Consider the following 16,982-nt stretch of genomic DNA (forward strand, 5'->3'; position numbering starts at 1 on the left):
TTACCATCAGGTACTATTGTAGACAAGGGCTAATTTGTACAGAATAAAAAAAAACATCTTGTCTCTGTTGGAAATATTATGATAATATCATTTAATTTTTGCTTTCCGTATGAAATATTATTCGAAAAATTATGACTAATGTAATGAAATTTCGTGTAACGTTGTTTGTGATGGCATACCCCCGAAACGGCAAAGCGGGTTTGCGAGCCTATTCGTACATTAAAACTTAATACTTGACTCTGTAACAATCACTATCTAACTCTGATGATAATGCCTCAAAGCCGATTTCGGCTATAGCGACGCTTCTGACTCCTCAAGTCTGGGTAAGGAACTCGGATGAATAGTTCTCTGGTGTGCTTTTCATTGACCAAATAATGTACCCTATTTTGGCCTTAAAAGTACGACTACATAGGGCACAAGTTAGCACACCATCACAGTAATTGTATGGAATTGCGGCAGGTGGACGAAGCTTAAGATCATCAAACTCTACTATGTTAATGACCGATTGACGGCTCAACATGCTTCCGGAATAATACTGTAAAATACTTTACAACTAGCTGAGAATATCTTGGGAGAACTCGTACTTAAAACCTAATGATCGGAAGTTACTAAGCCAGTACTATTGAGGCAGTTTACTTACCTAATATTAATAGGATGTTGGACAGGCCTTTCCCAGTCTGTGTATTCATTTATAATAGTAGCCAGTATCTCCGACAAATGGTAGGTATACGTGTTTCGTACGAACGACTTGAGTATCTTGGATCTCCTGTCCGCTTCGATGCCGTACTGCACGTCGTCGCCGCTGAAGGCAAAGTAGGCTTCTGCTTTTGTAACGCCCAGCATTATATCGTACCTGGTGTGGAAGACTTGCGTTAATTACTGATTGTGATTTATGACATTACCTATAGGCGCGTATGGAACCCTCGTAACTTTAGTTTTAAGTTTTCGACTATTATTACCACCATTAAATTAAATTAAATTATGACATAATCTTGACCTTTCAAAGTGCTTGTAAATTAAACCTAATTGAAATAAATGAATTTTGACTTTTGACTTATAAAAAAGATTAATAGAATGCAAATTTTTACGACCCACTTAAGACAATATAAGTTCAAAGTGTTTATTAAACGAAAGTTTTTAGGAAAGTCTTAGTATAGTGTTAATGATTATATGAATGACAAAAAAGCTTGGTGTTGAACTGTATTATACGACTGTATGCTTAGTTTTAAATAAGTTTATAAAATGGTGGTAAACAAAAAAATAAATAAACCTTGGCTGAGTTTGTTGTGGGCTCTTCTCGAGCCAAGGCGCATTTGGAGCCCTCGTAACTTTAATTTTTAGTTTTCAACTATTATTTATTATTATTAATCCTGAATTTTCAAAAGTGCTTGTAAACTAAGCCTAATTGAAATAAATGAATTTTGAATAGTTTAAGATCCGAATTAGAAATGACCTTCACCTATTTATTCAATGAAAGGGTTATAAATCACTCAAAAATATATTGTGAGTGGGATCTCTTAAAAACACATGGCCAAACTATCACTAAACATTATCAACTTGTATCTATCTTCTAATACAACTCGCACAATATCATTAACAGTCCACGCTCACAGATGGGTCTCTACCAAGGGGCCGAATCTTCAGTACAAAGACTTTTGGACATGAGATTGCTGAAATAGGTACATACAGACAATAGGTAAATATAGACAGTAAGCGTACATTAATTTTAACTAATGTCTACATAGCCATTTGGACTAGTGGTGTATTACCAAGGTATGATTCAAGCTTGGATCCCGGGTAACATTAGAAAAACATTTTTGTATTTTTTGTTTTTCTCTCAAATATTTTAAAAGTAAGTGTTTTGTTAAACCTCGATAAAAAATTATTTAAATAAAAAATGCCGACTTTAATACAAAAATATTTCGTACTAGCGGACGCCCGCGATTTCGTCTGCGTGGAATTCAGTTTTTTTTTTTTTTTTATTCTTTACAAGTTAGCCCTTGACTACAATCTCACCTGATGGTAAGTGATGATGCAGTCTAAGATGGAAGCGGGCTAACTTGTTAGGAGGAGGATGAAAATCGACACCCAAGTTTTTTACAAATGCCGCGGGAACCATGGATTTTTCCGGGATGAAAAGTAGCCTATGTGTTAATCCAGAGTAAAATCTATCTCCATTTAAAATTTCAGCCAAATCACTTCAGTAGCCGCAGCGTAAAAGAGGAACAAACATACTTACACACTTCCACACTTACACACAAACTTCGCCTTTATAATATTAGTGTGATGCGGAAATAGTGTCGCTGCTATGTCCAACGTGTCCCTGCATGTAGATTCACTTCTCCTTGGTATATATTCTTTGGTCTCTACTATGCTATTTATACAAGACTTCTTACTTAGTAAGCTGTGCAATGGCGCTCTTCCTCATGAGAACAGCATTGATGATGTTGACGGCAGTGGCGCCCTTGCCCAGTGGAGCACGCGCCACCTGCCACTCGTAGCCCGGCTCCGGGTTCATGAGCATGTCTCCAGTGTCTGCATCAGGGAGGAAATATGATCAAAAAGATGTATAAGATTCGACGGCCTCCGTAGCGCAGTGGTATGCGCGGTGGATATACGAAACGGAGATCCTGGGCTCGATCCCCAGCTGGACAGATTGAGATTTTCTTAAATGGTCCAGGCCTGGCTGGTCTTACCGGCAAAGACGTACCGCCAAGCGATTTAGCGTTCCGATGTCATGTAGAAACCGAAAGGAGTGTGGATTTTCATCCTCCTCCTAACAAGTTAGCCCGCTTCCATCTTAGACTGCGTCATCACTTACCATCAGGTGAGATTGTAGTCAAGGGCTAACTTGTCAAGAACAAAAAAAAAGATAAGTCGTAACACTGTTCCTACACTAGTGTTAAGTACAATATCATGAAAATTAATGTAAATTTTGTCTATTTGTTACGTTTTCACGACTAAACTGCTGAGCCGAGTTTGATTAATTTTGTTATGTTGATAAATTGGACCTAGAAGAAAAATTTGGGCTAGTTTTTGCAGCAAAACTCATCGTCATCATTAACCCATATACGTATAAGATCCGTATTGAATCTGAATCACTGCTGAGCTTGAGTCTCCTCTCATAATGAGAGGGGTTAGGCCTTTTGTCCACCACGCTGGAACCCACTTAATGCGGATTGGCAGACTTCACACACGCAGAGAATTAAGAATATACAAAACTTAAAACAGATAATTCTTACGAAAGTTATTAATAATTATCTGGTTGTTACGTTATAAGCTTTTTCTCATAGTTTAAAATGTTTTCTTATTTCGCTTTTAGGTTAACAAATATTTAAAGGTATATTAAATAATTAAACCTTATGATAAATTAAAATAGTACACAGATATCTTTAATCGTCAAATTTAAAGAAATCTGAATAGACTAAAATAGTTACACATATAAAAGTAACGGTACAATATTTATTATTATTATATTAATTTAGTGTTCGGAGATGTCATATAACAGGTAGTAGAGAATATAAAAATAAAATGAGTAAAAGACAGGAGCATTCCATGAAAGTAATTGCTTTGGGAGGCAAAAAGCCATTGCGAGTAGAAAATCAAACGGATTCCTCGTGCCATCGACATCAGGTAAAACAACGATGACAAAGGGAATGAGATGAAAACACTTGGTAGTATGTTTAATATATTGTAGGTAAGGAGGGTCGAGGATGAATAAAAGGACGAGTCATTCTGTGAGAAAAGATCATCATTATCATCCTATGTTAACGCATGTGTTTCATCATTCATCATTCTCAACCCATATTCGGCTTACTGCTGAACACGAGTCTCCTCTCAGAATGAGAGGGGTTAGGCCATTAGTCCACCACGCTGGCCCAATGATGGATTGGCAGACTTCACACACGCAGTGAATTAAGAAAATTCTCTGCTATGCAGGTTTTCTCACGATGTTTTCCTTTACCGTTTGAGACACGTGATATTTAATTTCTTAAAATGCACACAACTGAAAAGTTGGAGGTGCATGCCCCGGACCGGTTTCAGACTCACACCCTCCGGAATCGGAGGCAGAGGTCATATCCACTGGGCTATCATGGGTCTATCGGGTGTGTTTCATATAGGAGAGAGAATTTGGAGTTTAGACCCATCACGCTACTCCAATGCGGTTTAGTGGGCAGGAGTGATAATGTTAAATTCCTCAACGTCCACTATCAGATGTTAATGATAATATCCGGGACCGACAGCTTAACGTGTTTTCCGAAGCACGTGGGTGCAGCAAAACCAACTTCCCTACTACGGGCTGAGAATTTTTACTGAACATTTCGTAGATAAAAAAAAGAAGAGCTCTGGCAGTTTTTTTTTATTGGATTTGATTGATTTACATAATATTATCATAGTTCATAATATTTGCCAACATTAATCCAGTCCCACAGATAATCCACCCATCAACATTACACAGATAGTCACCAATCAGCAAGGGATTTAAACTTAAATTAAACTTAAACATCAATGAAAGGAATCTGCCAGTCATAGAATCACTTGTCTATTTTCTTGCAAGCCAAGCATCTTTGCGTGCAAACTGATAATTTAAATTAACTAAGTATAGAATATCAAATTAAATTTTCTTTTATTGTCTGTAAAGTAAAATAAGAGTGAAAAATATAGAGTCGCTAGCTAAATAATTATAAAATTTAAAGCAAAGGACAGCACAGGTAAATGGGCCTTTATTATTTACAATTTATAAGCAGGTCGACTGTATTTTTTACGGATTTTCCAGAATTGTTGGAATCCGTATTAATTAGATAATTTTTTTTTACGTGTCGCTCCATTGTCTACAAATTAAACATAGACAATGCAGTAAAAGTGTACAAAACAGCCAATAAAAACACCAGGAATTGAATTCATATCCGGTGTAAGCTGTCAATGTCATGTAATATTGTCAAATGTCAATAAGACACAAGGTAAAAAGAATCATTAAATCGTAGACAGAGAAGCATTAAAGAAAAAAATATCCTCAAATTGCTTTAAAAACGTCATAAACGAACGCTACTACGCAAAAATCACTGACAATCTGTCAGGGTGTGAACTACAAGCATGTTGCCATGATGAAAAATTTTAATTAATGTTGTCAGCTACTGAAAAAAATGCGGGTTACAATTTTTTTTTAAATTCAGGTTTTAAGCCATATATTTTATGTTATTTAATGATAAAAATAAATTGTTCTGCTTAGTGGACACTCGGAATAAAGGCCAAGCCTCCATACAAAATTGGGACATGTCCTTTGACGTCTATTAATAGTTAATCCTTAAACAAAACACGGTGAAATACTTCTAATCTTTTCCACGTAACAAGACCTATTTGGAACTCATATAAACTTTCAGGGTCCTAATTGTATTTGACGAAGACAGGAGGCCTCAGTATAAAATCAAAAGGATTCCTCGGTTCCTCAGATACTGTACAATATTGAGGACACGGGGGAATGAGATGAGAAAACTTTGCGGGATAATTTAATAACGGATCTCGGACGGAAGGTTTGTCAAACGGGAAATTCCGGGATCACAATTGAAGAGTTGACGAAAGTCTAAAGTTTATAAACGAAAGTATTACAAGTATGAACCACGCGTTTAAAAGGAAATGAACAAATAGCAATTTCTTTATGATATTATAAAGAAAAGTTCAGTTGAAGGGTTTGAGGGAAGGGTTATATTCAGCACCCACTAGAGACGTCTGACGAGTTGGGTAAAATTGTCTATTCATTATACATCTTTGAGGTATTTGCATTTGTTAGCATACTGATACCACAAAGCTAAAGTAACGTTTACAGCGAATGAAAAATACAATTTTACTTAAAAACAAAATACCCATTACATTTTGAGTTTCGACTCATATAGTTTATAATTTTAGGAAAATTGATTAGAAAGAGCGTTTGATTTTCTCGTATATTGCTTTAATTAGTTTCTCTTAATGTACATTTAGCCACTAGCTTATTGCAGGCAATATCTCCGTCATAAATGGGAATGTACGAAAAGAATTTTTTGATAAAACAATTCAACCGTAAGAAAATAAATACATATTGTATAGCATAGATATAAATTATAAGATTTTGTATTTATTTGTCTTGTCAATACCTTTGAAGAAAAGTTTGTTTAAGATACTTCCACGTTTTAATGAAGACTGTATCACAATTTATCATTAAGTTTAAAAACAGTAAGTGGAAAAAGAAACGGAGCCACATTGTTTTATACTATTTAAAGATACAGGTAATGTTTAAGCTAATAAAGTAAATTATCCGGTTTTATTTCCATTTTGAATCCGTACTGGAACAATCTGATAAATTCCATTAGCCTATTCAATACCAGATAATTCCGCGGCATTTACAACAAACTTGCACGGCGGAGACTCAACAGAATTATCTTGTGTATCGCAGTATTCCAGTCACGGCGGTGTTCGTGCAAGTTGCGAATTTACCCCAACTTGTTCCACTGTTTGTCCTTCATCCACAGTTTGCCTACTGGACATTCACACCCGTACTGTACCTCCCTTATATTGTCAAACATTTACCGCTTTGAATTTAACATGAATGGTGCGGGTACTTTGACTGTAGCGTTTGCTCTTTTAGACGACGGCAACGGGTTTAAAAAATAAAATTACCTATTTGGCACAGTTGTTGCACCAATTTGGAAATAGTTAATGTGGTTAGTAACAATAGTATTTGTCATCTTTCAAGATAGCGCAGTTATTTATGTACCTATCCCTAAATAATTTTATTTTGTGACATATTTTTAGAACGTTGCTTAAATTTGGAATAATTTCAACTTTAATTTGACGTCCATTGATCTATTTATCTTATTTTTGACAATTGGTTTTTTAGATTCTTACTGTCTCTATCAAACAGATAAACATTCAATATGTATGCACCTGAAAGGATGCTTAAAAATCAAAATCAAATTTATTTAGCTGGAAAATCTTTCAAAAATATTTGGAAATTATATGTGAGTTGTTGCTCTATCTTATGTGTTACAAAAAGTTATATAAAACTATTCTTGTCATTATAATTAATTTAATGATGACCTATTCTAATCTACATACATAAGGAAATATTGAAAACCGCTTGACGTACAAAGATTAAATCTGTCAGGAAGGTAGATGTCATCTAAGTACAGATTTTGCCAGAGGGTCAGAAGGTTTAAGGGCGGACAAAACCGCGGACGCCCATTAGTTAGCTTACCAATAACAACTCCATCGACACTTGGACCGAAAGCGTAAGAAAAGTCAGGTGCTTGGACCGGTGCGGAGAGAAGTGCTTCTAGCGGGCGCTCTCTCAAACACCGCAGCAGCGCTGGAGGTGTGAGGTCTAAGAAAAAAATAACAATATTAGTAATTAACTGTCAATCCAAATGGCTCTTAAGCTTCATTCATTAATGGCGTAATAGCTAACTTGGTGTCTATCGGAGGATAAAGTAAAAAAAAAATAGTGGAGTTTTTTGTTACAGACGTTCATCCATGGAAGTATAACCAGAATGCTCGTTTCTGCCATCAAACAACACGGCAGGCTCGATAGACTTGGGACAAGCCAACATAAATCAGGTACGAATTCTTCGATCTTAGTTTTCTGAATTGAATAGCGAATCATAGACGTATTCAATTTTAATTTTAGCAGTAAAGTTACTGCGAAGTACTTCAATCATGTTTATTTTGACCCCAAGCAGCTATACCTACTGTGTTCCAGCTTGTACATAAATATGTATTCTGTGGTTCTAATTAAAAGGACGTATTTACCGGTGTAATTATAAGTACATGAACCTCAACAACTACTGCTCGGGTGGATGGGTACAGGGCGAGATGTTTTAGCGTGTATTCCTAAAATGCCCTGCGATTTGTTGCTCTGTTTATAGGAAATGTTTTCTACATACAATAAAATTGGTTTATTTTCTTGATGGTCCGCATATTATTATTAATATAAAAATATGATGTAATGTCTCACCAGGGGAACAGTTGGCGTGAGTGGCGACCATCTCCGCGTATTTGTTCGGATCTGCCACCAACGACCAGGGGCTCAAGCCTGATCCTGACATCAATACGGCGCGGTGGAACAGGAGACCTGTTGATCAAAATAATTATACTGTTTACCAACGTAAGTAACATAATGTTATTTTTGTTTAGCCTATTACTTGACAATAAATAATAACTATTTTCAAACTGCGGCAAGCATTTGGGCATTGTTCTTACCTTACCGACAATGATAAAAGGGACCTTGATGAAAACTTATGCTACTATTTATTCAGGAAAAGTGATAAAGTTAAGGGATATATGGATCATGGAGACGTATATGAAAAACAGAATGTGACACGAAAGACGCTTTGGGCATTTCGTTAGTAGAGTATAATATATAAGCAACTTATTAAATAATATAATATTATAGTCCTAAATAGTATAGAGCATACTTTTTATCTCGATATCTCAACAGAAACAGAATTTATGTATGTGAAACAGCGAGGAATAGTCACTAATAGAGATTGGCAATGTCATCAAAGTATGCACATCAGTAATAACCGGGGCATAAGCTTCAAAATGTAATTTCGAGCAATAAATAATATCGAAGTGATTAATGGAACCGCTTTGAATGGTCAAAATTTGCAACTGAATTTCATTCAATTCTATCTACAGTATGAACGTTATACGAAAATATCTTTCATAATTATTTCAACTAAGCATTTCATTTTAACATCTACTCGCATTGGAACAAGATACCAGGAATGCCAGACTTCATTTATTTTCTGATGAACAAACATAATAAAGTCATACATTAGTTATTATAATTATGAATATACTAGCGGACGCTCGCGACTTCGTCCTAGTGAAACTCGATGTAAACTTTCAACTACCCTACCCTTACCCTACCCCTACCCTACCCTACCGCTACCCTACCCCTATCCAAACCAACCCAACCCTACCCTACCCTACCCCTATCCAAACCAACCCAACCCTACCCTACCCTACCCCTTTATTTTTTTCTGTCATAAGAGCCATCTGACAACAACAAACACATGAAAAAAAATTGTGAAATCGGTCCAGCCGTTCGCGCGTGATGGCGTGACGAAGGGATAATGTATTGTGTATGGAAATCGTAAAAAGTATATGCTTAGGTAGCATTTAATAGGATGGTCGATTACCATCTTAATAAATGCTACATACTTTCATGATAATAAATGCAAAATAAAATAATAAAAATTAGTCTATTTGTTTGTTTTTTTTAATTCTTTCAACAATGAAACATTAACAGCAAATAATGTAGACTATATTATAACCCACGGAAAACCCACGGGTGAAACCGTGAAAACTTTCGCTAGCAAATAATATTCGTAACTAATAGTACATCTTGCTACAAATAGCATATAATAATTACCAAATCATCATCTGATTCCAAACAATCTAATCTTCTAGGCAATACAATTATCTCTCAAATTCTATCCCAAAATTAACAAACATGAGATTATGACTTAATTTCCATAAAATATCATACACCTATTTTGTGAAACAACGATTATTTTGATTAAAATGATATAATATTAATGATATTAAACACAATAACAAAAATGCCACGCTCGTATGAATTACAAATGACAGAGCAATTTGAGGTTTTATTAAAATAAACGATTTTTCGCCGTAATTATAAATAATTTTAATAAAAGCCGCACATCATATTTTAGCCAGATGCAGTGGTTACATAAATCAACTTTAAATTAATGTATTCTATTTTATTATTAAATTAAATTTTATGGAGCTATAAATATTATTAGGGTAATGGGCCAAAAAGTATAATATTACGAGGATAAAAGTGGACGTTATCAATTAAAGAAGTTCATCAGATTTGTAAGTTTGTTGAATAAATACTGTTATCTATATATCTATATCTATACTTATAATAAAACTGGTCGAATTCTATACATTTTTATTCGCAATTTGAGATTTTACTTATACCATTTGTAACAACAAACGTTGCCGTGGCATAACGGACGCCAACGCCATCTAGAATCTATACTTATAATACGAATTCTGTACATTTTGTACATTCTGTACATTAAAGATATTTTGAAAATTTTTCTTGTTGGACATTATATAATCGGTACTGAAGCTAATAGTAGATTGTTATACAAGGGGCTAAAAAGACCCATTATATACGAGGTATTTTTAGGGCCCGAGACGAAGGCGAGGGCCGCCTAAATAGAAACCGAGTTTATAATGGGTTTAGCCCCACGTGTTACACTCTGCTTTTCACTACGATTGCGAGAAAATAAAATAGTTTAGTACAATATTCAATGATTTATTTTAATTGAAAATTAAATGTACAAAGTCTACAGTTTTGGATATTAAGGGAGATGCTTTTACCCGGTTACATAATTTCCGACTACTTTGAAGATGAATAATGAATATATAAGGTAAACGTGGGAGATAATAGTTTAAAAAACTCCTTTCGTAAGTGAATCCATTCGTTGTTGTTTTCTTCACTTATTAAATTTTTCGTAGGTATCGTAGGTAAGTATTTAAGTAAATGCGTCTCGACTTTGACGGTAACAGATTAAAAATTTCATCCATCTCCAAATCAGGATCACCATTCTCACTAGACGAAGACAACAATAACAATTATTGTTGAAAAATATGTAAGTTACGGTCACAAATTTACAATGAATTTCGGAAAAAAATCAAGTGTGTATTATTCACGCCAATTGTTTTTTAAATTCTCGCTTTTTAATTTTATTTTTTTCACATGAGAAAAAGGCAAAGGTAGGTATTACACCGTAAAGGATGTCCCATGTCTTCAAATCTCGCTCTATTCGCAACTCAATAAAAATTAAATAAAAAAATAAACGCATTCCACAGACAAGAACGCTGCATTTCATTCCAATTTAAAGTTTTTTATTTATTTTTCAAAACAATCAGGGCCTTACCTATAATGATTCTATTTTCGAATAAAACCTCCTCCGTTTTATAGTAGGCTAGTACTTGGCTAGTACTCGTAACAGACAAGAATTAAAAAAACAAAATTACTTTAGCCCCTAGACGCTAATATGCTTGTTTAGCCCCGCTGTGGAGTGGTAATATGACAGTGTTTTTGAGCAAGAGTAGTGAAAATATATTTTTTTTTCGATTTTTTGTCTGTCTGCCCGTGTTTTTTTGTTATTCGGGCATCACACTGAAACTACTGAATGAATTCAAATATAACGTTTCACGGTTTAAGATCATATAAAGTACTAAAGTGGTGGAATAGGGCTTGAAAGTTTATATTGATTTCCACGCGGAAGAAGTCGCGGGCGTCTGCTAGTTCCTTTCTATGGTCATCAAATTTTGCTATATTTCATTAAGAATCCTTAATACCTACTCGTATAGTGAAATTGTATACGTATCAATAATTTTCAAATCTTAGAAAGCTTTATTGCAAATGTTCGAATATTAGTTTTCTACAGACTTGTTTGTTGTTTGTAAGTTAAAGGTTTGGTAATAATTCAAACAGTAAACAAGATTTAGTCCTGAATATTGCTTGAAATTCCAGTTAAGATTTATATCAAATTCGTGAAACTGACTTTGAGGGTACTTTGCTTATTTTGTTGCAAGATATACTTGAGGTTAACTTCGATCTCACTTAAAGGTATGCTTTACATACCTTTAAGTAAGATCGAAGAATCGAGAATCGAACATTGAGACTAAAGATGAAACACAGTAGTTAAATATATGTAAAAAACATAGCACATGGGTATGAGTTAAGATGATGGAAATAGCTTTATAAAAGGTCGTGGTTAATATACCATTGATGAGTTCCTTAATGATAAAGATGCTTGGAGGCCGATGGATCAGCTTCCACCTTCACACAGGAAGTAAAACTATAAGAAAATGTAATTTTGTCATCAATTCTTTTAAAAGAGCAACTGTTGAGTTTCTTGCCGGTTTCTTCTCTGCAGAACCTGCCTTCCGAACCAGTGGCAGAATGTTTACAAATAGTCAACTGACGTGTCAAAAGCTTGTAAACTGAACCTACTTGAAATAAACGAATTTTGAATTTTAAAAGTTTTAGTGACATTAATGCCATGGGGATGGAAATCCATTTGGTGTCATTATACTGCGAAGTTAAAATGTTGAGGTCGAATGATTACTTGTACTATTATGTACTTTTACTTTGAAATAACCGACTTACGATTAACGAATGAGTTGCACGCAGATTGATAAGAGAAGACTAATTATTTTTTCTATAAACTATACTTTTATAGAAATTATTTCGGCGTAAAGTAGATGTAAGGAAATAGTAAGAGTTTCTAGGCGAAGCCACTGGTGTCTGCTAGTAAATAAGTTAAAATAATCCTAGCCAATTTAAATTCACTATAAACAAAATATATTCAGAGCGTTCAGCTTTCGCTATTCTTACTGTGGGAACTCAATTTGTTTGCCTGCTCGCTGCAGTCGCTATTTGTTGGCATTCAGCTTTTCAACATTACCTCCAGGACCTACATTAATAGGACTTTCGGTCGACATGGGCTTTGAAAGTCTAATTAAGCATGAAACATTTTAATTAAAACTTAGTTCGTTGGAAAACAGTTGGTGGGTTAGAGCAACATGCTACTATCATAGAAAAGAAAACAAATTTGCCACGAAACATAAATATTATTTAAAAATATTTATTTTGCAAACAGTAACTGTCATGATTTTTTTTTTATAAACTTTAGCCGTTTTTGTTTACTCCATGCCCATAGTAAATATAATTATTTAACAATTCATAAAATCCTCCTTATAATACATTGGTTTTTCCAAAATAAACTTGGACGGTGACACAAGTTTAGGAATATTGTAGATATAAAATTGTATATGTATAGCTTGGAAAGTTTGGCCGTAACATTCGATGGTCCGCGGGGGCCGGGAGGGGAAGAAGCGATGTCCCGCGCGCACGACTTCATACCCGCGTAGTCCATCCCTCTGCCCTTGCTTGCCCTTCCGTCGCCCAAATATTACGGGAGTGTCATAAACGATTTTGCCAAGCATCATTCGCGGATTCAGTGGTAATCTGCGACAAACTTTCATTAACTACAAAATTCTTCTTTATGAATTCCATGACCATAGTTAGTGTAATTATTATCGTGTTTTATTAAATTCTAATTATTTCATAAAATGTAGCCATTTTCACGGTAAGGGTTCGCCCTATTAATTAAGTTGAACTCGGTTCGGTAACTAATTGGATGGGAATAAGCAGCTGTGCTGACGTATTTTAATGTTCAAAGATTGTCGTACATTGCTGTGTATGCCGCAGAGATGCTTGCAAAAAGAAAAAGAAAATAAAAAGTTTAAACTTTATTTATTTATTTAAAAAAAAAAAAAAGATTTCTAACTTTACTTATTCTGTTAAAGGCAATAGTTCTCCACAAATTTTCCTTTTTAAAATGTTCCTTTTCGTCAACATTTTCGTTGGTATAAAAATTAACTGACACTGATATAAAACGTATATGAATCACACTAATATTAGTAGGCGTAGTTTGTGTGTAAGTGTGTATATTTGTTCCTCCTTTGCGGCTACTGTAGCGATTGGGAGATTTATCTCGGAAAAATCCATGGTTTCCGCGAGATTTGTGGAAAACTGAATTCCACGCGGACGAAGTCGCGGGCATCCGCTAGTAACATAATACTTTGAACTTTTACGTAAAGGCTTTTAGGAAACACCGCTCGCATTGCTAGAGAAAAATATCTTCGTTACAGCAGTAAGTACGCATAAGAAAAATGTTTAAGCGCAAAAAAACTGGAATACCCTTCCTCAGGCGGAGTATTTCTTTTATATCTGAGATTCTTAAGTATTCATAACTGTTAATCTCGGTCTAAAGAGCGGATCTCGCGTACAGACGAGCTTCTTACCAAACAAAACTAGTTGTACGGATGAAATGAAAATATTTTATGAGTGTGTTTCATTGTATGGAGTTTTACCCTAATGGAAGACCTTCCATTGTTGAAAAAAAACCTTCTTTTCAAAACCACTATAGTGCATTTAGTAAAGAAAGAAATTAATAAGAAAGAAAAATGTGTTTATTTCAAAATTATGCTACACATCAGATTAAGATCTCATATCATCACACAGTAATAATGCAGTAGTGGTTTTCAACAGAGAGATCCTGGGTTCGATCCCGATTCAATTTACGATTAAGCGACTTCGTCCGCGTGAAAGTCGATGTAAACTTTACCCTACCCTACCCCTACCCTACCCCAACCCTTACCCTACCCCAACTCTACCCCTACCTATTAAGGCTGCACACGCGACGGAAGCTTAAAAAATGGAGTAACTTCTCCCGTTTTTCTCACATTTTCCTTCTCTGCTCTCTGACTATTAATTGTAGCGTGATGAAAAGTATACTTTAAGCTGCCAAGGAGTATAAAGAACAATTGTACCAAGTTTCGTTAAAATTCGTCAAGTAGTTTTTGTTTCTATAACGAACATACAGACAGACAGACAAAAAATTTACTGATTACATTTTTGCCATCAGTATCTATCACTAATCATCCCTTATTAGTTATTTTAGAAATATATTTCATGTACAGAATTTACCTCTCTACAGATTTATTATAAGTATAGAAGTATTAATGATGAATCAAACATGATAATAGTATTATTAAGTTATTTCGATACTTAAATGTTAAGGTTGTCGCGTCGAAGTACATCGTTATCAAGTTTCCCCGTCTATGCATATATACGACTAGTGTGTACAAACAAACAGGCCTATGTAAACTGAGTCCACGATATTAGCTTACTCGAGATGTTTGTATATAGCACAGTTTATCCTAAACGCTCGTAGCTAATCCTTTGTTTGGCATCTTATTCGGATATGGTATAATCTGTCCTTAATGCCTCATTGTCCCAGTAGTTACCTACGGAAGGTACTAGATTCGAACCCTTGGTCAAGGCTTTGATGTTTGCTTAGCACAGTTTATTCTAAATGCTCGTAGCTCTAATCCTTTGTTTGGCATTTTATTCGGATATGGTATAATCTGTCCTTACTACCTCATTGTCCCAGTAGTTACCTGCGGAAGGTTCTGGATTCGAACCCTTGGTCAGAGGCTTTAAAGTTTGCTTAGCACAGTTTATCCTAAACGCTCGAAACTAATTCTTTGTTTAATATCTTATTTGGATATTATTTAATCTGTCCTTACTGACTTTTTGGCTACGGAAGGTTCTAGATTCGCATCCTTGACGAGATATTTGATGTTTGTACAGCATAATTTACCTTAAAAATCATCATCATTATCAGCCAATTTTAACGGTACACAACAGGGCCAGGCCTCCCTCCTTACAAGAACGTGGATTTGGAGCTAAACCCATCATGCTATTCTAATGCAGGTTGGCGGGCTTTATTCTAAACGTCGTAGATAATCTTTCGTTTGCTATATTATTCGGTTAAGGCATTTATCTATCTTTATTCCTCATTTAACCAGTAGTTAGCTACGGACCACAAGAAAGCCTGTTTTTGAGGCCTTTTGGTAGGTACTTTTGGGGATGTAAAAGTTCCAACGATATCAAAATACATCTGAATCAGTTTGGTACAATAAACAAACCGACGTATGTAGAAACTTGTATTTAAAGTATTTTGTTTAGTAACTATAGCTGACTGTGACGTCACCAAGGTCACAGTTGAAAATCATCGATGGGCATCGCTTTTTTGCAATGACCGGCTAATGCTGAGCTGTAATCCCTTTATTTGGTGTCACAGACAGTCATATAATATCTAAGATAGGATGTACTTTTTGTGCCACTAAAAATTAACAAACTATTTTATTTCTTCTTTCAAAACAGTAGGCCTTTTTTGGGTCGTTAAACACACGTTTCCTTGGCAATTGAACTCTCCTAAAATTGTATTAAAAAAACAAGGCAGTTTGAAATTACGCTTAAGTAAACTAAACCGCTGATCCCTTTCCTGTTATTCTTATGGATTTATTTAACCTTTCCCGAATGGGGAAAATAAAATAATATTATGTTTTAGAAGTTATAATTTGCTTAGGGTAGAATGAAATGAATCGATATGTTATAGTTTGTTTGTTTAGGTATATGTAGTCAAGTGAGTGTTGGTATGAATAGTGGTCGTGTTGCTACAGTTGTTACTAGTCGATTGTAGTCATGTTCTGAAGATGTTCTGGATACCAACGTAGTTTTGACGGCCCCCGTGGTTGGTCCAGGTCTGGCTGGTGGGAGGCTTTAGCCGTGACGAGTTACCACTGTTAGGGTGGTAGCTCGTCACGGCACGGCACGCACCAAGCGATTAAGCGTTCCGGTACGATATCATGTGGAAACCGAAAGAGGTGTGGATTTTCATTATCCATATAACATGTTAGCCCGCTTCTATCTTAGATTACATCATCATTCACTAGGTGATATTTTATTTAAGGGTTAACTTGTAATAAAAAAATACTTAAGGTGTTTTTCAGATAGCATGGGTATGGATGACAGTTGCCTTATGACGTTCATAATACGTACTATTATCGTGAATCGCGGCAAACTTTCAAGAGTGAAACGAACTGTCACCGCACCCATGCTATCTGAAAAACACTATAATGTATAAAAATGTACTACCTACCTACTTTCTACTATTCTAAATGCGAAAGTAAGTTTGTCTGTCTGTTATATTTCACGCTTTAACCACTGAACCGATTTTACCCCAGAAAAATGCATCGTTCTCATGGGATTTGTAAAGAAATCATGCAATCAGAGTCGCGGGTGTCCGCTAGCTGCACTATGTGTGCAGCTAGCGGACACCCGCACCTCAATAGTCTCAATAGCTCAACGGCGAAGCGGTCGGACTCATCACCGAGGGGTGGTGGTTCGAGCCCCACTCCGTTGGACTATTTTCGTCTTGTCGCCCCACTCCGTTGGAATACAGTCTTCCTATGCATAATAGCAGACAATCTAACTGCTTCATTAGTAGAGCACGAGTTCCTGGTTTAGAGTCCGAAGGAAGGAAATA

General features: G+C 35.4%; 1 protein-coding gene across 2 annotated transcripts in view; it reads right to left on the minus strand.

Moving 5' to 3' along the window:
• Positions 1-16,982, minus strand: part of LOC112044580 (neuroligin-4, Y-linked) — a 118,035-nt gene that overhangs the window by 18,934 nt on the left and 82,119 nt on the right. For both annotated transcript variants that reach the window (XM_024080452.2, XM_024080451.2), the window contains exons 5-8: positions 7,985-8,101; positions 7,229-7,354; positions 2,397-2,535; positions 641-853 (exon numbers count right to left, since the gene is read on the minus strand). In XM_024080452.2, the coding sequence (XP_023936220.2) occupies positions 641-853; positions 2,397-2,535; positions 7,229-7,354; positions 7,985-8,101 (595 nt within the window). The remainder of the gene's footprint in view (positions 1-640; positions 854-2,396; positions 2,536-7,228; positions 7,355-7,984; positions 8,102-16,982) is intronic.

Source organism: Bicyclus anynana, chromosome 4, assembly GCF_947172395.1.
Source record: "Bicyclus anynana chromosome 4, ilBicAnyn1.1, whole genome shotgun sequence".
NCBI classification, from domain to species: domain Eukaryota; kingdom Metazoa; phylum Arthropoda; class Insecta; order Lepidoptera; family Nymphalidae; genus Bicyclus; species Bicyclus anynana.